Raw genomic sequence first — 25,784 nt, 5'->3', positions numbered from 1 at the left:
CCAGAGAACTTGAATGAAAACTGGTAATTTTCATAGTGGTGGTGTTCGTTCATTGAAATGTTACTATAGGATTTGATGAAAGGCCTTGAGTAACATCACATTTATATCTGTGATGTGTTTGTCTTAATGTGTATTTTTAATGGTTAAACCTTCAGAAAAATCAAAATGCAACATTGTGTTAATATATCCATGATTAATACCCTGTGTTTGTAATTATATGTGCAAATTGCCTTATCGTAATAATAAATAATAATAATAATAATAAACATCTGTATGCCATGCTATTCTATTTTGACTATCTGCCGTTCTGTTTTTCACAGTTTGCAGGGACCCTTTCGGATGGTTTGGGAAAGACGATGGACAACAGGCATCAGTCTGAAAGAGAATACATTAGATACCATGCAGCAACAAGTGGTGAACATCTTGTTGCAGGAATTCATGGACTTGCTCATGGTAAGATAACCTATTGCACACACTAGCTTTATCTTACCATTTTGTTGGGTCACTCTCTTTGCATGTGCTGAGCCTCATGAAAACCAATCACCATTTTAACAAATTTAGTTGAAGCTTATTTTACATATTTCAGAAGCATATACCTCCTTAAGAAGACATGCTATGTGACATGACAACGAAGAGTGCAACCCCAATCCTACCCTCCAGCCCCCTTGAAAAACTCTCTAGGTGTAACACCTTGCCCAACCCCAAAATCCATCTAAGTGCAATTCATTTCTTACACCCAAATCCATCTAAGTTCAACTGATTTCCTAACCCCAAAATCCATCCAAGTGCAACACATTTCCTACCCCCAAAAACCTCTAAATCAACTTTGGCACAGCAATGGTATGGCACCCAGATCCCACTCTGGCATAGTAGTGGAAAGACACTCAGGGCCTGATTCTCATCATGGCGCAGTGAACATGCTAAATAGCATGATTCACTGCGCCATTTCTTGACGCCCAGGCACCACTGCTATTCTGAAGTGGGCCTGGGCGTCATCGCAAAGCATGGAAACAGGCGGATTGCAGAATCTCGGCAGCATTTTCATTAAATAACGAGGGAATCGTTAATTAACGAAAATGCAGCTGATACACCAAAATGAGCAGCTTCAACATTGCAGGATGTTGAAGCTGCTTACTTTGGTGTATAGGAAAGTGTTCATATACAACCGTGTGGTGTATATGAACACTTTCATTTAAAGCGAGCAGCTTCAACGTTGCATCCTGCAACGTTGAAGCTGCTCGGTTTGGTGTAAATGAAAGTGTTCATATACAACCCGTGTGTTGTATATGAACACTTTCATGTACACCAAAGCAAGCAGCTTCGATGTTGCAGCAACGTTGAAGCTGCTTGCTTTGGTGTACATGAAAGTGTCCATAGACAACACAGTGTATATGGACACTTCCATTTACACCAAACAAAGCTTCTTGTGGCACCCCTCCAGTTTAACGGCACCAAAAGGGTACCGTATATGTGCGCTAGTTTAGCGCACATATTAAACTGAAGCAGTGCCACAAGAATAGACTTCCAAAAAGCCAGTTTATAAATGTGGCAGTTGCTAGGTTGGTTTCCAACCCATCCTAGCAACCGCCACATGTATTCTGAAAGTGGCACATTCCTTCCGACTTTGGAAGAATGCGCCACCTTCAGAATAGGTCTTAAGTACCGAAAAGGTTGTTAACCCTTTTAACGTCCTTTTCGGTACTTAACACCTTGATGAGAATCGGGCCCTCAGTTATAACTTTGGCGCAGCAGTGGAAGATTAACTAGATTTAACGTAAACCCAGCAATGGAAGACACTCGGATCTGACTTTGGCACAGCAGAGGAAACACTGAGATTCAGTTCTGGCACAGCATTGGAGAGACACCCAGACTCAACTCCTTCACAGCAATGGAAATACCAAGACTCGACTCCAGCACAGCAATAGAAAGATGCCCGGATTCAACCTTGCAGAGCAATGGAAAGGCACTCAGACTCAACTTGGGTGCAGCAATGGAAAACACCCAAAATGAGCCTTTTCTCAGTAGTTGCAAACCACCTACATTTAATCCTGGTGCCGCAATGCAAACACATCTAAGAAAACCTTTAATTTTGAAAGTACAAGGAATACCAAGTACCATCCTATTTATGTGATACTATGCACCGTTTGCAAATATTGAAAGAATTCAAATGGTTGCATTAATTTTCTTGTCACACTAGATGTAAAAGCATTGTAAACATCTATTTGCTATGAAATGGCATTGGAAACAATGGATTACACATATGCGGACAGGTCAGCCTCATATTTTATGCACATATTGATGCTGAAAGAAATGTTCACATGTACCTTGATTAACAATATTTTTACCTTTAATAATACAATTTATCAACAAACGAGAGGTGTTGAAATGGGGGCAAATAATGCCCCTTTTTAGCAAACTTGTTTCTGGGTATGTTTGAGAACAAATATGTGCACAGCGAACACACTTGCACACCACACATAAAGTTATGGGTGCGTTACATTGATGACGTGTTCATGATTTGGCATGGGAATGTGAAGGTGCTTGTTACATATGTTACATTTTTTCATACAAATGATTTTGATTGAATTCACATGCACTACTAATCCAGAGATTATAGACTTTTTCGATGTTCATTTATATATAGAAAACGCTCAGATAATGTCTAAAACATTCAGGAAAGTTACAGAGGTGAACTCAATGTTAGCAGTGTCTAATTGCCACAAGTCGAGCATTATTGAGGATACCCCTACTGGAGAATATATTGGAGCCAGTAGAAATTGTACTGAGTTGAATGGGTAGATAAAGGAATGTGAGGTTTTAAAATCAAGGTTTAGACCCAGAGGTTACAAAGATGAATATATGAATAAATCTAGTAAAATAGGACAGAAACCTCCAGGAGTGAGCTATTGAAACCCAAGAAGAGAGAAAAACAAAAATGGCCAATGGGTAAGGATGATTACAAATTACTCAAGAGACAGCCAGACTGTCGTTAAACTGTTCAATAAACACTGGCATATTTTATCTCTTGATGCAGACCTCTTAGAGTATATTGGCAAGAATCCATCATTTGTATACACAAGGGCTTCCACAATCAAGACAGCGGTTAGCCCGTCCTTTTTGAGGCCCATTAAGAAATCTATAACTTGGCCTCACAGTCAGTTGACAGGCTTTTTAAATGTGGTACTTGTATGTGCTAATATGTGAAGGAATAAAACACATTTGTATTAATGTAAAGGAACCATTTGAAATCATAGACTTTATAAATTGTAAGTCAAAATGTGCAGTGTATGCCATTATTTGTGAAAGTGGTTTGAGATATATTGGCAGCACAATAAGAGAAATAAGGATAAGAGAACATCTATATGCTTTGCGAAATGATGACCCTAGACTACCACTCTCGATGCATTGGCAACAGGAGCACCAAATGGACAACAAAGCAAGAATCAGATTTGTGGGACTGAGATTTGCGCATCCAATTGTAAGAGGAGGAGACCGAGAGAAGCAAATGGAGCCAAGAATGATTTGCAAATATCGAACATTTGGGAAAAGTCTAAATACCGACCATGAAATGGGGGTCTGTTTGTGATCACACATAGAAATGGTCTGTTATATGGTTTCCAGGTTCAAAATATAGATGTACTACTGATGTTTTTCCTTTATACAATGAGGAGAGGAAGAGTGTGGTGTATAATAATTGCAATATACACAAGAATCTGGAATGAGGACAAAAAAGTAATAAGTAAAAAATGAAAAAGTTGTTTATAGATAGCACTTGGGTGGATAAGGATGTGTATCAAGTTAAAACGAGTAGGTTATCTATGACATGGGGCAATTTATTTACTATTTAGATGGGGGGCATCAACCTGAGTGGTAATATCAGATATTTATTTATTTGGATTTATATATCGCACATCTGCCCGGGGGCATCGTGCGCTGAAAGCAGTCTTACTTGTTACATAGCATACATTTTGTATAGATGGAGACAATACAGAGCATATATACATACAGTTGTGCTTATTTACATACAGTTGTGACATACAGTAGGACAGATAGGGTGGAGTGGAGAAGGTTAGTTGAACAACGTGGTTTTGAGTAGTCTATGGAAAGCATGGTATGATTTTTCGTTCCTTAGTGCAGTGGGGAGTGCGTTCCAGTTTTTGGGTGCTAGGTGTTGAAAGCTGGACCCTCCGGCTTTACTTCTTTTGAATGTGGGTACATAGGTCTGGTTAGTCAGGTGTGACCTTGTGGGTATAGTGGATGTATTAAGGGTGATTCTTTAAAGATAGGGCAGAGCGTTGGCGGAGAGGCATCTGTGGGTGATGGCCATGGATTTGAATAATATACGTTCTTTTATTGGTAGCCAGTGGGCTTCTTTTCTGGCTTGGGAGACGTGCTCTCTTTTTGGGATGCTCAGGGCTGCTCTCAGAGCGTTGTTTTGTGTGACTTGCATTTTTTTTTAGGTTTTTTGCAGACGTGCCCAAGAAGAGGGCATTGCAGTAGTCCATGTTGGTGCCTACTGTGGCTCTGGCTAGGGCCAGGCAGTTTTTAGTTGATAGGAAGGGTTTAATGGCATTAATTACCTTAGTGGTAAGCGCAGCAGAGGAGGCTATGGCATTGACCTGCTGTGTCATGGAGAGAGTGGAGTCAAGGTATACTCCTAGCGTTTTTACTGCAGTGGAGACTGTGATGGTGGAGTTATCGATGTTAAAGGATTTGTAATGCGGTGGGAGTTTGTTTAGTGTTTCTTTGGTACCAACTATTAGGATCTCTGTTTTGTCCACATTTAAGCAGAGGCCGTTGGCTGCCACCCAGGTTTGAATGGCTGTATATATCCTGTTTAATGCCACTGCATCTTGTTCATAGACCCCTGTGAGGGGGGGCAGGACTTGCGTATCGTCAGCATAGTTGGTATAAGCTATGTGACGATGGTCCAGGTCATTGAACAGTGGGGGGGTGAAGATGTTGTATGGTGGGGGCAGTGCAAGACCCTTGTGGGACGCCACAGTGGCTAGTGGTAGGGGTAGTGCTCGCTGAGTCAGTAAAGACTTTCATATGTCGATCCTCGAAGAAAGATTTGACCCAAGAGATGGCTTCGGGCGAGAAGTGAGCTTCATTTTTGAGTTGTGTGCCTAGAATGTCATGGTTGACCAAGTCAAATGCCGCGGATAGGTCCAGCAGGAGCAGAGTGCTGGTTTCCCTTTGTCCCTGATGTCATTGAGTTGGATTTTGAGATCTAGTAAGGCCAATTCGGTCCCATGTCCCGGTCGGAAACCCGATTGCCTTTTTCCTAAAATGCGATGTTCTTCCATGTATTGCTGGATTTGTGTGTAGGCCACTTTATCGAGGATCTTGAGCAGGTCGTGATAGGTCTATAGTTGTTGGCGTTTTCAGGATCTAGGGTGGTTTTTTTGCGAAGAGGGCACACCCAAGCTTCTTTTAGGCTGGTTGGGACTGAGTTGGTGTTGAAGGATGCATTGATGAAGGTTTTAAGAAACGGTGCTAATGTTTCTACGCAGTCTTTAACTAGTTTAGCGGGGCAGGCGTCGCTTTTACAATTGGAAGGTTTGATTCTGTTAACAATATCAACTACCTCTATTTCAGAGACTTCTCTAAATTTGAATGGTGTAATGTGATTTTTTTCTTTTTGTTCTCAGTCACTGTTTCAGTTTGGGATACTGATAAGATGTGCTGAGTGAGATTTTTGTGGTGGACTAGGATTTTTGCTTGGAGGAGTTCAATTTTATTTAGGAGGGCGGACTGTATGGTGTTACACCAGGCTTGGTCCTTGACAATCTCTTGAGACTTAGTGGCCGGTGTGGATAGTTCCTTGAAGATGACGAAGAGCACTTTGTATTCTAAAGTGGCGTTCGAGATTCTTTCATTATAGGATGCAGATTTCGCTGATATGATGGCTTTTTGGTATTGGGTGGCCAGTGATTTGTATGAAGATAGTGAGGAGGCGCTGGGAGAGCTTTGCCATATGTTTAGGGCTTTGCGCTTTTTGATACGTAGTTCTTTTAGTTCTGCTGATAACCAGGTATTGGAATGTTTAGTATTTTTGGATTTTTTTCTTTTGGAGAGGGGTGATGATGTCTATAGCAGAGCTAATGGTGGATTTGTAGATATCCGCCAGTGCGGCTGAGTCTGCGGTGGCAGGGGGGTTGGTGGTGAGGGTGTCTAGTTAGGGGGAAATACTTTCTTTGGTGAGATTCTTGGTGCTTCTGACCATGGCTGGAGTTGCTGGATTGAGTTTATTTTTTAGAGTTATTGGGTGTGGGGATGAGGAAGTGAATGAGAAAGTGGTCGGACCATGGGCTAGGTGTGATGGAGCTGATGTCGATGCCACAGTTGTGGTCAGCTATCCAGTGAAGAGTACGTCCTTTGCTGTGGGTAGGATAGAGTAATTTTTGTTCAAAGCCCAATTCTTGTAGAGCTTGTGCTAGTGTTGTGGAGGGTCTATCTTTCTGGTCATGGAGTCCCAGGTTAAGGTCTCCTAGAAGAATAGTTTTGGTAGTTGTTTTAAGGTTTTCAGCTAGTAGATGTGAGAGGTTGTCCTGGAAGCCTGATATAGGGCCTGGTGGGCGATATACTAGATTAAAGGTGATGGTGGTGTTAGGAGAAAGTGTGATCTTGGGTGTGAGAGAGTCTACTTTCTCCCCTAGTTTGGAGGAAAGTTGTCTTATTTCTAGGTGATCCTTGACTATGAGGGCTACTCTCCCACCTGTAGACAGTGTTCTGTCCTGTCTAAGGATGGAGTAACCTGATGGGATAGCTAAGGAGATGACAGGGCCGGCGGCGTTGTGTAGCCAGGTTTCGGTGATGGCAAGGATGTTGAGGTTGGTTAGAAGGTCATGAATATCTGTAGCGTTAGCAGGGAGGGATCTGGCATTCATTAATGCACACTGTAGGTCCGGGCGTGGCAAGGGGGTTGATATAGCATTTTGCCCTTTGGCTGCTTTCCTGGTGGTGGTCAGTTTATGGCGTTCTGTGGTTAGTTGGTTTTCATTCTTGGCTAGTGAAGATTGCGGTGAGTATCTGGAGCGGAGGCCTAATATTTGATTTCTTGAGTTAGTATCTCTAGGGCGTGTTGAGAGTGTGATGGGTTTATGTTTTGTGGGTTTGGTGGAGAAGGATGGAAGGAAGGGCGTAGGGGGGATGAGTGCGGAGGGTGGGGTTGTGATGTTGGCCATGATGGATGGACACAGGGCAAAAATCATTTGTAGGTGCAGACAAATTTGGGCACAGGGCAACAATCAACTGTAGGCACAGTCAAATTTGGGCACAGGGCAGCAAACAACTATAGGCACAGTCAAATTTGGGCACAGGGCAACAATCAACTATAGGCACAGACAAATTTGGGCACAGGGCAACAATCAATTATAGGCACAGTCAAATTTGGGCACAGGGCAACAATCAACTGTAGGTACAGTCAATATTTGGGCACAGGGCAGCAATCAACTATAGGCACAGTCAAATTTGGGCACAGGGCAACAATCAACCGTAGGCGCAGACAAATTTGGGCACAGGGCAACAATCAAATATGGGCGCAATCAGTTCTAGGAACAAAGCATTTGCTGTTAAAGGCTTGCAGAAATACTGGTGGCATGCTTCATTGTAGGCATATGTGTGTGTGTATTGGTAGCTAGGAGTGCTAGCATAGGTGGTAGGCCTGAGTGCATCAGAGGTTGATGGTATTCCGGTACCATGATAAGTGTACAATTGCAGGGAGCCACTTTGTAGCATGAAACACTTGATAGATCAATAGTGGGCTTTGAAAAAGCATAGGAGGCACACTTGGGTAGAGAGTATGTTGGTAGGCTGAGCAGGTGCTAGGAGGCTTCAGAGAGCTTAACCTGCTGTTAATGAGTTAGTGCAGGCATCGGACAGTACATTAGGCAAATGCAGTTTTGAGTGGCACATGCGATGGGTAGAACGAGGGGGGAGACATGTGATAGGACAGGATAGTAGCAGAGAACAGATAGTACCTTACGTAAATACAGTGAAGATATGTACCTGAGCAGCACAGACCTTGGTGGGGATGAGGAGAATGCCTGGGCTGAGTCAGTAGATTAGGCAAGTACGAGGGTCATAATAGTCTGCAGCAAACATTTAGCTGGCATGGTGTACGCTTGGACGAGCAGCTGGTGCATGGCACCGTTGAGAAGCAGGATTGTATTACTCACAGTGGGTTCCTTTGTCCGTGTAACATAGTCCAGTGTGGCAACTTCCCGCACGCCGATCAACGGCGAACAGGGGTAAACAGGGCCTTAGAAGGGCCTTTGAAGCTGGCCGGCTCTTCCGCCTGCCGGCGGATGTTGGGGGCTATTGTAAGCACGGTTGCTTAGCAACCAGGACGCCGAGCCTCATTTTGGCGCTACATCGCACCCGATGCAAGCGCGCAACCAGGGCTGCTTCTGGGTGAAAAGGTGGGCAGCAGGGCAGCAGATTTGGGGTCTTGATGGGGTGGGCAGCACCAGGATGGGTGCTTGTGCTGGAGACAAGCTCTTTCTGGGCAAGGAGTTGCTCGTAGCTTGATGCATGCTGCAGCAGCTCAGATGAGCTGATCCTGGTAGCTGGAGAGGGTGGGGGCTCCTGCCCTCGCCACCTGGCTGATCAAACTGATGTGCAGAGAGGCAAACAGGGCCTTAGAATGGCCTTTGAATATAGCCAGCTCTACCGCCTGCCGGCGGATGTTGGGGGCTATTGTAAGCACGGTTGCTTAGCAACCAGGACGCCGAGCCTCGTTTTGGCGCAGCATCGCGCCCGTAATTTTGTTTTGTAATAATGTCTGCGCCGATGAAAGTGCGCGACCCGGGCTGCTTCTGGGTGAAAAGGTGGGCAGCAGGGCATCAGATTTGGGGTCTTGATGGGGTGGCAGCACCAGGATGGGTGCTTGTGGTGGAGGATCTCTTCAGGTGGGGACCCTCACCACCATTGACATAACTTTCACAAATGATAATGAAGTTCCTAGAGGTAACACCTCAGTATTAAACTATATGACATCCCAACTAGTTAGGTAAGTGCCTATGCTGATTAAAACAAAAACATTAATCCGTAAATGTTTTCGAGTAGATGGCACGCACCATGGGAATTTAGAAAGGGGATTGGGGGCTCTGTGTGTTTGAGAGTCCACCATTGCAAGGGGTGCGGCACCAACATAAATTATGCTTGTGATTATGACAAGAAAAGAGGCTAATCGTATTAATGAAGCAAATGTTTTACACTGTATATGATAACTGTACAAAACTTTGAGAATCACATTTAGTTTTGGAAGTTAGGTTGGGAACATATGCCACTGCAAATATTGATTTAATGGCAGAGTATCCGAAAAGCATTACATACCAACCAAGAAGGGAGAGTGGAATGCTCTGACATTTGGAAGGGCCCGTTTTGTAAGGTTGAATAACTAAGGAGTTTCACTTATCAAGATTGTGGCCTTCCCTTCTCTTTTCTCAATGAGAGTTTAGGTCCTAATGAAAGAACTTCCCTGTCTCAAGTCAGACAGGCCGCACTGACACTTGTGATTAGTGTGATATACCAGAAATTTGGAGATACGTAATGTTTGCTTACGGCAAATAGAGTGTTACGTTGCATGACATTGCATGGCCCAACGCGTGACATCACACTTTTCAGGTAGGATGCACACACAACAAAAGGTGGATGCAGTTTCTGTTCTAAAATTATTAACTTTTTTCTCTTGCTGTTATAATATAAGCAGTATATTATAACAGCAACACCATACCAAGTAACCTCAAAGAATCTTGGGTCCTGCCTCTCCTCAAGAAGCAAACCGTAGACCCCGCTATTCCCACCAATTACAGGCCCATCACCACGGTGCCATTCCTGTTAAAGATAATAGATAGAGTAGCATACCTGCAGATTCAGCAATATCTTGAAACTCACAAACTACTAGGCACCCACCAATCAGGCTTCAGACCGAAGCACGGCACCGAAACAGCCTTAATCGATCTTAAAACCCAGATCAATGAGATTAACGACAAAGGGAACACTGCCATGTTACTACTCCTCGATCTGTCGGCAGCATTTGACCTGGTAGATCACGCAGTCCTGTGCGAACACCTGGCCTCAGCAGCCCACTTCTCGAAAGAGGCCATAGCCTGGATCCAATCATTCTTGGACAACCGAACTATGAGGGTCTTCTCCACCCTAGCCTCAGCAGACCCCATTAAAATAACCTGTGGGGTGCCCCAAGGCTCCTGCGTCTCTCCCACCCTCTACAACATCTTCACCAAGCCCCTATTTGACAAGTTGGACAGACTGGGTGTCTCATATACCAATTATGCAGATGACACCCAGATCCTCATACCCCTTTCAGGCAACTACGCTTCAGATACGGCCTTGGTAAACAAAATATATCTCATCATTCAGGCATGGATGGCCACACACGGTCTATGTCTAAATGATGAGAAAACCGAAATCCTGCTCCTCGGATCCAATACCAATCTCAAAAAACTCAGCTCCAACTATAAGGCCTTCAACATTGATGGCAACACCATCACAGTGGCCAAAACAGTGAAAACACTAGGCTTTCACCTTGATGCAACCATGTCACTAAAAAAACAAGTTAACTCACTAGCATCCTCCACCGCCTACACATGCAAGCTAATTAGGGCAAGTAGAGCCTTCCTCACCCAAGCTAGCTGCATCATCATAGCCAACGCCCTAATACTATCCAGACTGGACTATTGCAACGCCATGTACCTAGGAGCCAACAAATGCATAACCAACAAACTACAGACACTACAAAACAACGCTCTCAGAACAGCCCTCAACCTACCCTCCAAGGAACACATCTCCAACAAAAGGAGAGAACACAAATGGCTTAAAATCCACGACCGCATCTCCCTCAAAACGGCATCACTCACCTACAAATGTTTAAACAACGCAGCCCCCCCCTATCTCGCATCCAGAATAAAGAAAAAAACGTCCACCCGCCCCACCAGATCGATTAATTCCTACTGCCTGCAGGTACCCAATTTCAGACAAAAGAAAACCGGCGGCAGCAGCTTCCCTGTCTTGGCAGCCCAACACTGGAACGCCCTCCCACTCTACATTAGGACAGACCAATCCTACTATAGCTTCAGGCGAAACACCCTCACTTGGCTGCGGGCCAATGATCCTCACGACTAACCCTGCCATCTAATCTGATCATGCCAGTGCTATAACCTGACTACCATGCACAGCCTTAAATATGTAAATATGTAAATGCAACCGAACTGCCCCCATGCACAGCACTAATTATGTAAATTTGTAAGCTTTCGCTCAATTATATGTATATATGCACATCCCACACAATGTAACTGTAAATGTAATGCTCTTTTTCTCATGCCTATCTTATTCTGTAACCAAGTTTTTATGTAATCCTATCTTCCTGACCTCTGTTGCGCCCTGTTACCTCTGGGTTTTGCGCGCTATACTAAATAAATAAACAAACAAACAAACATGCATGAGGGTTTGTGGTTGGGAGAATGGATCACACGTTGCCGGTTGATACGTACATATAAGATGATAGATGCCAAAATGGCCACGGTTGGATGCCACAAGGAATGCCGGTCAGGGAGCCTGAAATATGTCCCTTTAAATTAAGAAATGTGTAAGTAAAAGGAAGTACCCCTTTCAATACTTTTTTCAGACAATGGAATTGGTCTCTTTTAGATACAATTGTGTAGACTTATAGTGAATTCTCTTTGAATGCTGAGAAGTTTTCTGTTATTCATTGAAACTAATGTATCTATTTAGATGGATGGTAACTTTCTAATCAGAAATCAACTGAAACTAGGAACTGCCACAACACTTTTTCATTGGAAGTTTAAAAGAATCCAATATTTGGAGTTTAGAACGATCATGCTAAGGGTGATCAAAACATTGAGGTATGCAGAACTATTTGAATAAGGTATTATTTATAATTGGGAAGTAAAACATATTAAATTAGGGTCACATGGATTAATTCTCTCGCCCCTCTGATTTCTAATTTTCAATTAAGTGATTTGGGAAATATGACAACACATTTTATATCAAAATCAACGAAATTGAAGAACAGATTTGAATACCCACACCTAGGACTAGATAGTGCTGGGTTTATATAGTCAGTTGTACACTTGCATTTCTTTGAGTTGTGTGATGGTGGTGAGGGAGCCAGTTAGTAGTGATGCTGGGAACTGGTGTCAGGCACTGCGAATGGAGTTCTGTAGAAAGAGGTGGCACGTTTTATTCAAGCAATGGCACTGAGCATGTCAATAAGAGGTGGTTGTTGAGGGAATACATAGGTGTTTTGGACCTTTGACCATAATAGGATTGTTCTATGATTACAGAATAACTAATGAGATTTATTTGTGTGTTTTGTCCTGTGGCGTCTTTCCCTTTTTCCATGGGGCCCTCTCCCCGGTATCTATATGCATCTCCCCCACCCCCAATGTTGGATATGTCCTGGTGCATGTTTTAAATGTAACCATTTGTCACCTTGGTTTTCTAATGTATTATAACTTTGTCAATCATTGCAATATCAGATAATCATGGATATATGACAAATGTGGAATGTTCTGGCTGATGGTATGTTATCAATGTAACTATGTTTCTGATGCTTGTTAATCTGCTTAGAATCACATGCTGTGCATAGGTCCGACATCCAGTGGTCACTGCGGAGTATTGCATTTTGTTTTTCGTAGTCGAAAAGGGACGTCGACAAGGCGTGTCTGAAATACTATCCCTATAGTGACGTGTGTTGTACCCACAATCCCTCACGCGTCGAGGTCCCTCAGATTGTTTTTTTCCGCCCAGCTACTGGTCGCCTTTACGCGGAGCTCCTCGAGAGACATTGCAGATTCCATCTCCTCGACCTTTGGTCGTTTTTTTTTTTTCCTGTTTAAAGATTTAATATATCGATCCCTCCCTCGACGCAGTTGTGAAGCTATCTCCGCCGAGCAAGATCTTCGACGGAGGGGACGAGCGGAGGAGATCCTTCGGCGTTGCCGAACACGTGGCCTGGCCTCGCAGGCAAAATACAGTAGGGTGAATGGGGTCGTGGGACATCTCTGATTCTTTTTCTGAGAATGCCTTTCCTTTTCCCCTTCCTTTCCCTTGGGGTGGTTATCACGGTTTATTGCCTCGGCTATGGAGAAGACACCCTTTAGGTTTTGCCCACTTTGTAAGGGCAAGTTTACTTGGAAGGACAAGCATTCACGGTGTAACCGCTGCTTGCCCCTCGATCACAAAGAGGAGGGTTGCTCGGCTTGTCGGCTTCTAAAGCCAAAGACTCTAAAAGACCGTAGGGTCAAGAGGTGGGCGGCCTACGCGATGTCGAAGGCCGGGTCTTCACCCGCCGCTGCTACCACCGACAGTGACGAGGAACGTGATAACACGACCTCCGCTATGGAAGTCGTACACCCCTCTAAAGAGCGCTCGCGCTCTTCGTCGTCTGTCCCCGGCCCCGACGGGCTCGGCTCACGCCCTGCTTATGGGGATGAACACCCCGGCGACAATGACGCACACGATACAACACATAAACACACAACCCATAGCTCTTCTTCGTCAAAGACGAAGAGAGCATCAGCGCCCAAGGAGATGCAGGTTACACCGGCGGCCTCCTCGGACCGTTCGGGTTCGAAGCCCCTCTCGCAACCGCAGCCGCGACCAGCGACTGGGCTTTCGGCAAATAAGGGCGCCGCCCCCAAACCATCGGCCGGCGCGCACCAGCAGAGAGCGCACGCCGCCGTAGAACGATCGACACCCGTAACGTCGAAACCACAGCCCTCCGCTGACAAACGAGTCAGAGAGAGCTTGGCGAGGATTGTTGTAGCCGACGCCCAGAAGCGTACGCCGAAAGACACGTCGAGCGCTACGCAAAGGTCGAAAGACACGCCGAAAAAGCCTGAAGAAAGACAGGGACTACCCCCTTCAGTCGGGGGGACCCCCAGCACACCGGAAGGCTTTTCGGAAGGCGACGGGACACTTTCCTCGACGTTGTGGGAGAAGTCGAGCCGTTTTCAGCAAGAGGACACTAATTTTCCCCCGCTAGACCGCTCAGGGGTACCCCATGAAACCATGGAAAGGCTCCATCTCTGCATGGAGAGAATGGAGAGGTTTATGAACACCCAGAACCCTCCCACTCCCAAGAGAACAAGAGAAGGGCCTCAGGAGGACCCCAGGGCCAAATACCCGAGGCAGGACACAGCCCTAGACTTCCATAAGGTGTATGACCTCACTGGTGAGGAACAATACTTAGAAGAGGAGGATGATTTTGTGGACAATGAAGAGGGACAGAACCAAGAGGAAGGTCTGGAAGACAGCACAGACATGGTAGGAGAAGGCTTCGGAGAAAATCCAGAAGAAGGACCTTCTCATCCCTGGCAATCCCCATCAGTATATTCGGACACTGATGTCCTGAACCTAAATCCTCCTGACAATTCACCTGTTAGAAACACGTCTCCCATTGACGATCAGCCCACATTCAATGCCCTGTTGCGCAGAGCAGCAGCACATTTCGAACTGGACACTGGGGAGATCTCTCCGGAAATAGACTTTGTGGAAAGAGTAATTAAGGAGAAACCCCCAGTCAGCCAGACCATTCCCCTCCTCGCTTCAGTGAAGAGAAGAATCATCCCTTCGCTATCCACACCCGCACTAATCAGAGGAGTTAATCCAAGGATTGAAAAACTTTTCACTCCTTCACCCTCAGACCCGCTGTACATCAGGGGACATTCCATTCCGGATTCCCTTGTAGTAACTAATACAAGGAAGAGGGCAGGGGTGCCGCTGTCCACCAGTGAGGCACCACCTGACAAGGAGGGCAAGAGGTTATATGCCCTTGCTAAAAGAGTCACATCCTCGGCTGCCTTTTCGGCAAGAATTGCGAACAACAATTCTTTGCTAGCTAGCTACGCGGACGCGCAGTGGGCCAAACTGCGCAAGGACGCCGAAGAAGCGCCGGAACCACTACGTACACGCCTGCTATCAACTATTGGCGAAGGAACCCAGGTCAACCAGAGTATTGTAAAGAACTCTCTGGATGCTGCTGAGACAGCGGGACGTTCCCTGGTTCAGGGAATACTCCTAAAACACATGTATGGCTGCGCAACTCAGGGTTCAAACCGGAGACACAGGCGTCTTTAATAAATAAACCTGTTGAAGACTCAAACCTCTTCGGGAAAGCGGTGGATGAGGCTCTGGAAATGGCTAAAAAAGAGTTTGATACTATCAAAACTCTTGACCAGATCTCTAAGCCCACTACCAGACACGGCTATGGCAACAAACGCTTTTTTCGTGGCCAACGCCAACAGCAGAATCAGCAGCAACAGTACCCTGCCACCAGTTACCAGACTAATAGTGGGCAGTACAGCCAAAGAGGCCAGCGCAGGGGCAAAGGGAGAGGTCGGGGGTCCACCCCCAGAGGCTCCCAAGCCCCCAACAACACCAAGTGACGCGAAGATTCGCGTCCCCTCCCATGCAACACCGGTCGGGGGCCGGTTAACATCCTTTCTTCCAGCATGGGAGGGAATAACGTCAGACCGCTGGGTACTTTCCACCGTAGCCCACGGATACTGCATCGAATTCAACAGTTCCCCAACATACAGACCCCCGAGGGGACGACGCATGACACCGGAACACCTTGCCATCCTTCTCCAAGAAGTACAACAACTGCTGGAAAAAGGAGCCATAGAGGTCGTGCCTCTATCTCAGGTAACGGAAGGTATTTATTCAGTGTACTTCCTTGTACCCAAAAAGGATCTAACCATGCGCCCTGTATTAGATCTGCGCCCAGCGAACAAGTTTATCAAACCCCAGAAGTTTCGTATGGTGACCTTACAGGAAGTGATCCCACTGCTATCACAGGGAGATTACATGACAACATTGGACATGAAAGATGCATACTTTCATATTTTAATGTTGCCAGCGCACAGAAGATACCTCAGGTTCATGATAGAGGGCAAACACTACCAGTTCAGAGTGCTACCCTTCGGCATAGCATCAGCACCAAGGGTATTCACGAAGGTACTGGCAGTGGCAGCGGCCCACCTGCGCAGGTTGTCCATCCCAGTTTACCCTTACCTCGACGACTGGCTCATAACAGGAGATTCTTACGAAACATGCTTCGCCAATACCCAAAGGACTGTAGACCTTTTGTTCCAGTTGGGCTTCTCCATCAACGAAAAGAAGTCCAGCCTAGACCCCAGCCAAATCAAACAATTCCTAGGGGCTCTAATTCAAACAAAGGACGGCCTCGTCTTCCCCTCCAACGAGAGGGTCCAAAACATGCTGTTTCAGATCCCTCAATATGTGACCGGTCGAGAGGTGACGGTACGCAAAGCAATGCGCTTGCTAGGGACGATGGCGTCGTGTATTTATTTGGTACCTCACGCGCGCCTGCGCATGCGCCCTATGCAAGAGTGGCTCAACAGCCAGTGGTGTCAGGCCAGCGGATTATGGGACGATCCAGTGGTGGTCTCGCAGGCCTTGGTTCTCTCGCTACGATGGTGGACAAAGGAAAACCTGGAAAAAGGGAAACCCTTTGCCACACCCGCGGCGGAAGCCACTCTAACCACAGACGCATCCCTAACAGGATGGGGGGCTCACCTATCCCATCAGACTGCTCACGGAGTGTGGACTCCGAACGTAGCATCCAAACACATAAATCTACTGGAGCTACTAGCTGTGTTCAAGGCGCTAAAAGCCTTCCAGGAACACCGACAAGGCAAAACTGTGTTGGTCCTTACAGACAGCACCACAGCCATGTACTACATCAACAAGCAGGGGGGCACCCACTCTCCAGGACTGTCCAAACTGGCCCAAAATATATGGAAGTGGGCTCTCAAACAAAACATGTTCCTACTGTCAGAACATGTACCAGGGGAACTCAATCTGCTGGCAGACAAACTCAGCAGAGATTTCCCCCTGCCCGAAGAGTACGAATGGCGACTGCACGAAGACATCGTCTTCGACGTCTTCACACAATGGGGATTCCCAGAAATAGACCTATTCGCAACCCTGGAGAACTCACAATGCCTAAGTTACGCCTCCAGGTACCCCCAGAACCAATCCAAGGGGAACGGTCTGTCGATGCAATGGTCGGGGAAATTTGTTTACGCTTTTCCCCCGACTCCTCTTCTCAACAAGGTGGTGCATAAGATGCACCAGGAACAAGTAACCATGATACTGGTGGCCCCAATGTGGGCCCGACAGCCATGGTTCGCTCACTTGATGGAGATGTCTCTATCCCCCCCAGTGAAACTCCCCTGCCCGTACAACATGCTGTCACAAGACAAGGGCAGGACTCTGCATCCATGCCCCCAGAACATGAACTTAGCAGCTTGGCTCCTGAGATCATAGAATTCGGACATCTACTGCTCCCGCAGAGATGTATGGACATTCTCAGGGAAGCCAGAAAACCTAACACTCGCCACTGCTACTCTAGCAAGTGGAGGAGATTTGTCATCTGGTGCAGAGGGAAAGGCATCAACCCAATTGACTGCTCTCCCACACATATTGTTCTATACCTGACCCACTTATTGGATTCAGGTCTAGTGTTCAATTCCATTAAAGTCCACCTAGCGGCACTTTCTGCATACACCACTTCCCAACTCAAGGTGTCGTGGTGGAAGATCCCTGTTATAAAGGCCTTCATGGAGGGAATAAAGAGAATACACCCCCCGATAGCTGACCCAGCTCCCGGATGGGACCTTAACGTGGTACTTACCAGACTCATGGGCTCACCTTTCGAACCCATGCACAAAGCATCTCTTAAAGACCTCACTCTTAAGACTGCTTTTTTAATAGCTATCACCTCCATCAGGAGGGTAAGTGAACTACAGGCTCTTTCTGTTCTAGACCCCTTCGTTACAGTTCACAGAGATAAGGTGGTTCTACGCACGCACCCAAGGTTTGCTCCGAAGTTCATATCGAAATTCCACGTAAACCAGTCTATAGAACTGCCAACGTTCTTTCAAAATCCTTCCAACTTGGGAGAAAAAACTCTGCACACACTAGATGTGCGCAGAGCGGTCATGTTCTACATGGAAAGAACCAGACCACTGAGGAAGACTAATCAGTTCTTCGTCTCGGTGGCAGCAGGAAGAGAAGGGGATGCAGTTTCAAAGTCCACTATTTCTAGATGGATTGTTCAATGCATCACTCTCTGCTATACTCTTGCTAAGAGAGAACTGCCCTTTATGCCTAGAGCACACTCTACTCGAGGCACGGGGGCGTCCATAGCATTCATTGCAAATGTTCCCCTTGAGTCCATCTGCAAAGCGGCTACCTGGAGTTCTGTGCACACCTTTACAAAACACTACTGTCTAGATGCACACTCGAGATCTGACTCCCAGGTGGGTCAGGCAGTATTAAGACATCTTTTCTCTACTGTTCCTTCTCATAACCCACCGCCAACTCCGGGTACTGCTCGCTAGTCTATGCACAGCATGTGATTCTAAGCAGATTAACAAGCATCAGAAGACAATGCATTACTTACCGTAAAAGCATTTCTGATGATTGTATCTGCTTAGATTCACATGCGCCCACCCTTCCTCCCCGCTCGGATGGAAGGAACATAGACTTCCTTTTATATCTCTCTTTTCTGTACTCACTCACGTCTAGAAGGCTCCCTCAGGGCAGAAAAATACAAACAGAGGGACCTCGACGCGTGAGGGATTGTGGGTACAACACACGTCACTATAGGGATAGTATTTCAGACACGCCTTGTCGACGTCCCTTTTCGACTACGAAAAACAAAATGCAATACTCCGCAGTGACCACTGGATGTCGGACCTATGCACAGCATGTGAATCTAAGCAGATACAATCATCAGAAATGCTTTTACGGTAAGTAATGCATTGTCATATAATGATATACAACCGTGAGGAAAACCTGTGAAAGGTTGAAACGCGTGTTGGCTGTAGGCGTTTAGGCTAAACTAAGCATAACTGGAATAAAAATTAAATTGTTATATTGTAACGAGTTTTAACTATGTGTTTAAATACAACTCTTTCAATTTGAATAGTGTAAATTGTGGTTTTGGAGCAGGCTATTAGTTGAATCTTACAGTACCATTTAACACTATAAAGCTGTAAAGGTTAAGTCTTGATCCAGAATTTTCCCTTTGCTAGCCAGCCACTCTGTCAAGATCCAAGAGGTCCATATATATATTATCAGATGGTAGAAGCTCAGACATCAAGTGCAGCCTGGATTTGTAGTAACAGTTATGTACTTAAGCTAGGTGTGTGTAGGTGTATATGGTATTAGGTAATAAGAGTGGTGGGGTTTTACTGCAGTACAACAATATGGTTAAAGGATAGATAAATCATGTCTATATGTGAGTATGAGTGGTGAACCGAAGAAAAAGATGAATACTGTTTTAGCTCATGATGTTTATACCACCAAACATTAGCTATTCTTCAATTATTTTGACTTAGCCCTGTCCAATATAGCAGTATTCGAGGTTGATCTGTCAATCTCAAAGTTTATGAATAAGTTAATATCTCCCACCACCTTCAGCTTGCATTTCTGTAGCTTTCATACACTCACTTAGAAATTCATCCTGCCTTTGATTTGGCCTGTACACCAACATTAATATTAAGGTTATTTCCCCCATCTTCTCTATCACTGTAGTGTCTCATGTGTCACCACGGCACATCGTTATGTGGTTTAGGTCCTTATGCGCAGGGAGTGCGATATGAGGTGTGAAACGGAAAAGGAATACAACGGTTTATTGTAACCTTCCTACTGAGTGGGTGTATTTTAATGCAGCGGCACATCCCCAACATACGGGTCATTATGCTGGCGATGAGGGAGTGCGGAAACCCTGGTACACATAATAGAGGGGTGGAGCGTCAGCAGTAACGAACACTGATCACATCCAGCCCATCAGACGGAGCAGAGCGTTGCTGGTGACCAAGGAAGCACCGATCCTCCACGACTTGAGGAGTTCAAGCCGTTGTGCCTGCCTGACACTGTCTAGGCACTCCTACACTGCAGGAGCACGCCACAAGTAACAGCTGCGATGCCAGCAGAGACGGCACTGTGAAATGAAAGCAGGGCCGTCAGCCGCCACACATGTGCTAGCACTTGATCAGGATCATGTAGCGGTCCCAGGATAAAGGTGCCAACATATGCCAGCAGGTACCGCTCAGCCTCAAGTGAGGGCGCCACATGGAAGCAATACAGGGCTGACACAAGATAAAACCTACCAGCACAATACCCCACCCACCCAGCACAACAACAAAAAAGAGGCTGGTGTGGGAAGGGTGGATAACCTGCTCCAAACTGAGTACTCCTCTAAATACACACATACTGGGGAACAAACAAAGAAGCAGGAAGTCACGGAGGAACCCCGTGCTGCTCGACGATGGACCCATCATTGTGAACATACCACACGGTAGAGAGGAACAGAACAAAGGCCTGCACCCCTACCATTGGCCATCGGGTGGATAGCTCAGGGGCAACGTGTTCGCCCTGAAGCAAGACGACACGGAGCACCACAGGTCCGATCCCCGGGTCCGTGCTTAAAAACCTCTGGGTATTAAGCACGTTATAAATAACCTATCATATCATATCCTATCCTCACCATTCCCATCCAAGAGCAAGCAAGGGCAAACCCTGTACCGGCACCGGGAGAGCTCGCAAGACAGATAAGGGACACATTCCATGTACATGCGCTTCTTCCTTTTGAGATGACGGGCACCACTAATCTCTAGGTCCCAGGTGGGACAGATGGATCAGAGCATTAAATGTATACCTAGATGCGTTAGGCCCACAGGTAGACAGGAGAATGACAGGGCTCCTCACCTTGATGGCAGGACCAGAAGTACGGGACATTATATGTGAATTACCAGAAGATGTAGTGTACACCTCCCTGGAATTGAAAAGATTGCTAAATGAAAACTTTGCTATCCCCAAAAATATAGATTCTGAATGTCACATTTTCTATAAAACCATTCTGTCTCAGAGAGAGAGACGATGGACACATCTGTGACACGACTATGACATAAGGTGAAGCATTTTGATTTCCACCTATACACGAAGAAGCGATCAAATCAAAAATAATAGCAGGATGTCAATCAACATCATTGAAGAAGAAGCTAATTCAAAACTCCACACACTGACATAAATCCTGATATTGGCAAGAACAACCACAGCCATAGACACCAAGAATTGACATTGAGCAAACGTCAGATCTCTTCATACCCGGTCATCAAAGAAAAATCAATAAACAAGATCACATTCCAGAGCCTGCACATGACAAAGGAAAAAGAAAAAAAAGGGCCAATGCTACCACTGTGGTTACGAGTTCCTACATGAATGAACATGCCCAGCAATGGGGCAAGAGTGTTCTGCATGTGGAGGTGAGAAACATTTCAGATCGATGTGCAAAGCCCCGAGATCATCAAACGTGCACACTCAAGACAGAAGATCACCAAACCACCTGAGCAACAACGCAGGGAAGGAAGGAGAAGGATGTCTCAGAGGAGACCAAACACACAGGAAAAGCACTACACACGGTCAAGGCACACAAACTCCCCAAAAACACACCATAAAGGAAGATGACGCGTTCACCACCTGCGAACGACTACTCCCTCCACAATTGAATCCGAAACCGCCTCCAGCAGAGAAAGAAGAAAGGGATACCTGTATGCGATAGGGAGACTACAGCCCGTACTTGACAATCACACAATTTACTAATAGACTCCGGCACAATAGTAAATGTAATGTCAGAAAGAGAATTCCAGTTACTAAAACACACGCTGAGACTAAAAAGGGCTCAAGTGGATATATATGCATATGCCGTCAAAGCTCCACTGCCATGCAAGGGTGCATCCATCACCACGTGTACTTACAAGGACAAGTCGCACTGCATTACTGTCCATGTTACTGATGCAGAGGCCACATGCGGATGCATCCTGAGTTTCCAATCAGCCATCCAGATAGGACTCATACATGTCTTATAACGCCTAATGGCCGATAGGTACATAACGCCAGCTGCCAAAATGGAAGCCACTTTTCCATCGCTGATTAAAGGGATCGGAAAACTAAAAGGATGCAAGATCAAGCTACAAATCGATTCAACCATAAAACACTAGGCGCAATCCCTATAGGGGAATACCCGTTAAATTCCATCATCAAGTAGAAAAAGAACTACAAGCTCTGATGCACGCAAACATCATATAGCCAGCAACTGAGCCCCCACTATGGGTATCTCCAGTGGTTCCAGTCCCGTAAAAGGGTCCTGACAACCAAATAATACTGCGCGTCGACATGAGTCCCAAATTAGGCGATACTGAGGGAACACCATCAGGCACATCATAACACTGATATGATGCACCTACTCCACAGGGTAATGGTTTTCTCCTTTTTTTTACCACTGACCTGGAGCCGGGTGTCAGACAAGTGGTCTGGACCAGAAAACCTCCAAGTCCAGCCCCACTAGGGCTTTGTGAATAAGCCTAAGGGAGCCCAAACCAAGTATACCCAGCAGGCTACTTAGAGCCTCTCTATATTTACCGAATTCGGGTGCACTCCAAATTCTTGCCCAGTAAAATAATGGTTTGTACGGCAGTATCTATCAGTATCTCAGAGATTGGCATAAGATTGGATTCCCATCGGAGACTAGCCATGGGTGCACCTCTTGGTTGCAAAAGGACTCTCAGAAAATGATTATCAAGTACACTAAGTGCAGCAGTTATGCAATGGCCCCACAGCTCTGCCCCATACATAGTTGCTGCCAGTCCCCGTCACTTATATAGCTGTATGGCCGGAGACACTGCTGCTCTGCCACGGCTGAAAAAGAAGCTGCAGGTGCCCTCGCTATATTTTTCTAGGGTCACAGCTGCCTTAGTTTGCTGACCAGGAGAGATCATCAGAAAACCTAACTCCCAGGTAGTAATAAAAAACTCACCTGTTGCAAAACACACTAGTCAATTATAACCTTCAGTTTGTTATTCCGACCTGGTCTCTGGCAGAACTCTGTCGGGCATCTATATCTGGGTGGTGCTAGATGAACATTCACAATACCCAGAGATACACATTTTGCAATCAACGGCGCCTACAACAGTGATACCACCGCTAGACAGAATATTGTCTATTTCTCCAGCATGGGTCTGGCATGGATTCACATGCTCATGAATATTCCCCGTCGTAGGCTGGGAATCCTCGGTAAAGAAAAAATCAGTATCAGTTTCGTTTCTGATCTGTCTTTCGTAGTAGTAACCAATCACTGATCTCTGCGTCATACTGACCACAGCCAATGACTGCCCTCTACCCAAGCCCCGCCTCTGGCAGCCATCTTCAGATTTTTACCGCACGTTCAAGTGTTGGGAGTCCTCGTGCTTAGCTTTCGAGCTTTTACTGCGTGTTTCGCGCTTTTTCAGGTGAATTTTCACATTTTTTCGGTTAATCGAGCCTCAAGCTCCACCGTTTCTACTCCCGTTAACGGCTACCCGTTGCGGGATTTTCCTACGCCCCTCAAGGGTGAAGATTTTGTCGAATCAACTTCTTGGAGGATTCCAGAAGATTCGCGGCCTACTTTGAGATGGCCCAGGATGCGAGTTCGTCACCCGGTCCCAAGCTGTTTCGCAGCTGCCTTGGATGCGGGCTGCAGAATGTGTTTAAGGAAGACGAACATTCGCGATGCCTCTACTGTCTTCATGGGGACAATACTCATGTAGAGAAGGACTGCCAGTTCTGCAAGAACTTGTCGGAGCGGACCATGAGGGACCGTCGATCCCGTCTCGCAAGCTGGTTGGAGAAGGGCTCGACGGGTAAGAAGAAGAAGAAAGGGTCCGAGCGGGCTTCTAAGTCCTGTGCGGGCACCCCGGCGACGGGGGCCCAACACCAGGCCAAGCGACGCGAGTCCGCTGGCTCCGGGAGCGCCGAAAGGTCGGGCTCTTCGGTCGCCAGGCAGGGCGCACCTTCCCCGGCACCGTCAACCACAAGCCAACGCTCGGGTTCGGGGAAGAGGAAGTCCGAGACCCCGGGTAAGCTTCGGGAGAAGCCCCGTCCGATCTCGGAAGAGGGGGAGCGAGGCGTCGCCCCTCCCCCGAAGGAGAGGGCCCGGGACGCACCTAAGGTGGTCAAGGCCCCTACCCAGCAGGCGAAGGCCTCTATCGAGGCTATCGCGGCGACTCTGGCCAAGCCGGCAGAGATACCGCCAGCGGAGACTGCCTCCGGGACTAGAGTTTCCCTGCTGCCAAGGAGGGAATCCTCTTTTCAACCCATCGTCGTGGCCACCATGATGGAGGAAGCGAGGGGGGCACAGTGCCCTCCTCGAGCTCGGAGTCAGCCTCAGAGGAGGAACTGACCGAGGCCGTGAGGAACCTCGAAGTCCAATTCGAGAAGGTTCGATCCCGTCAGGAAGATCCTCGGGAGATAACAGAGGAAGACGACGAGGAAGAGCGGCCTTCCCTTCTGGCGCTGCCGGATCCTAGGCCTCAGGATGGCTCAGCGGCCATTTTGTCGGCCATCCAGTCCTTATGCTCTGAGATAAGGACGAGATTCCCACGGCCCAGGCCGGAGGACCCGCAACCTGGCCCGTCGGGAAGTCCTCAGAACAAACGACGGAGGACCCAACCCTCTCCTCCGCTCGCCCCCGTAAGGCCTGCAGTTCCCTCCTCATCCTCCCACGAGTCGGGAGATGACGGTGCATTGGGCTCGACGACGGGTTCTGAGGGCGACAACGACGGAACGGGTCTCCCGTCTCCCTTCGCACGGGCCTCGCCGCCCGATGAGATTGGCTCATTCCACGCCATGATCGCCAGGGCGTCCGAATTGTTCCAGCTCTGCCCGGAGGAGCAGAGAAAGGAAGGTTTCCTCTATCAGCGCCGGGAGGCCAAGAGGGTGACTGTCATCGCGGTGCCCCTAATCGATGACATCTGGGAGGAGGGCCTGTCGGTTCTCAAGAACCCCTCCACGGCACCAGCCAAACGGGACCGGTACGAGAAGAAGTACCGGGTCCCCGAAACCGCTCCCCTGTGCCTCAGGGCCCAGCCAACGGCAGACAGGGTCGTCTCGGCGGCGGCGAAGAAGAAATCGACGGGGTCAGGAGCCTCGACGTCGAATTCCCCGCCGGACAGCGAGGGAAAGAAGTTGGACGCCATGGGGCAGCGGGTCATTTCGTCGGCGGCGACGACGATCAAAGTGGCCAACGCCCTGGCGATCGTGGCCCGTTACGTCAGGGAGCTCTGGTTTAAGCTGGCCCCCATATTGGACTTCCTGCCGGACGACAAGAGGTCCGAGGCCCTGGAAATACTGCAAGAGGGCGAGGTGGCGTCGGACCACGCCATAACGGTGGCAACCGATATTGCCGATACCGGGTTCCGCCAGCTGGGCAACGGTGTTTGCCTAAAACGACGGGGTTGGCTCCGGGCGACCGACTTCCATCAGGACGTCCAGACCAGGGTGTTGGACATGCCGTTCGACGGCAGCAACTTGTTAGGGAAGGTGGTGGACGAATCCCTCCAAGCCATAAAAACGGACACGGAGACGGCCCGCGCCCTGGGAGCCCTTCAGCAACGACGGCCCTTTCGGAGCTCCGGAGGCAGACAAGGTGCCTCCAAGGGATCCAGCGGTGGCTCGTCGTCCTACCGCCAGGCGGCACGCTCCTCGTCTCAGGAGGCCTACAGGGGTTGCGGCAAGCAGGGAGCTTCTCGCCGCCGTCGGCAAGGTGGCCAGGGCGGCAAGGCCACCACCTCCAAGCAGGACTGAACCGGCCGCGGTCTCGGGCCCCCACCGAAGCACCCCGGTGGGAGGCCGGCTGACGAACTTCGTCGGCGCATGGAAGTCCA

General features: G+C 47.4%; 1 protein-coding gene across 1 annotated transcript in view; it reads left to right on the top strand.

Annotated features, from left to right (window-relative positions):
• The window catches only part of VPS13D (vacuolar protein sorting 13 homolog D), a 3,263,180-nt gene that overhangs the window by 3,073,497 nt on the left and 163,899 nt on the right, over positions 1-25,784 (top strand). Inside the window, exon 66 of the mRNA XM_069610908.1 lies at positions 321-453. Coding sequence (XP_069467009.1) covers positions 321-453 — 133 coding nt within the window. The remainder of the gene's footprint in view (positions 1-320; positions 454-25,784) is intronic.

This window comes from Ambystoma mexicanum, chromosome 8 (genome assembly GCF_040938575.1).
Source record: "Ambystoma mexicanum isolate Mex_15411 chromosome 8, UKY_AmexF1_1, whole genome shotgun sequence".
NCBI lineage: Eukaryota > Metazoa > Chordata > Amphibia > Caudata > Ambystomatidae > Ambystoma > Ambystoma mexicanum.
The sequence above is the reverse complement of the archived record's forward strand: the minus strand, read 5'-3'. Positions and strand labels throughout refer to the sequence as shown.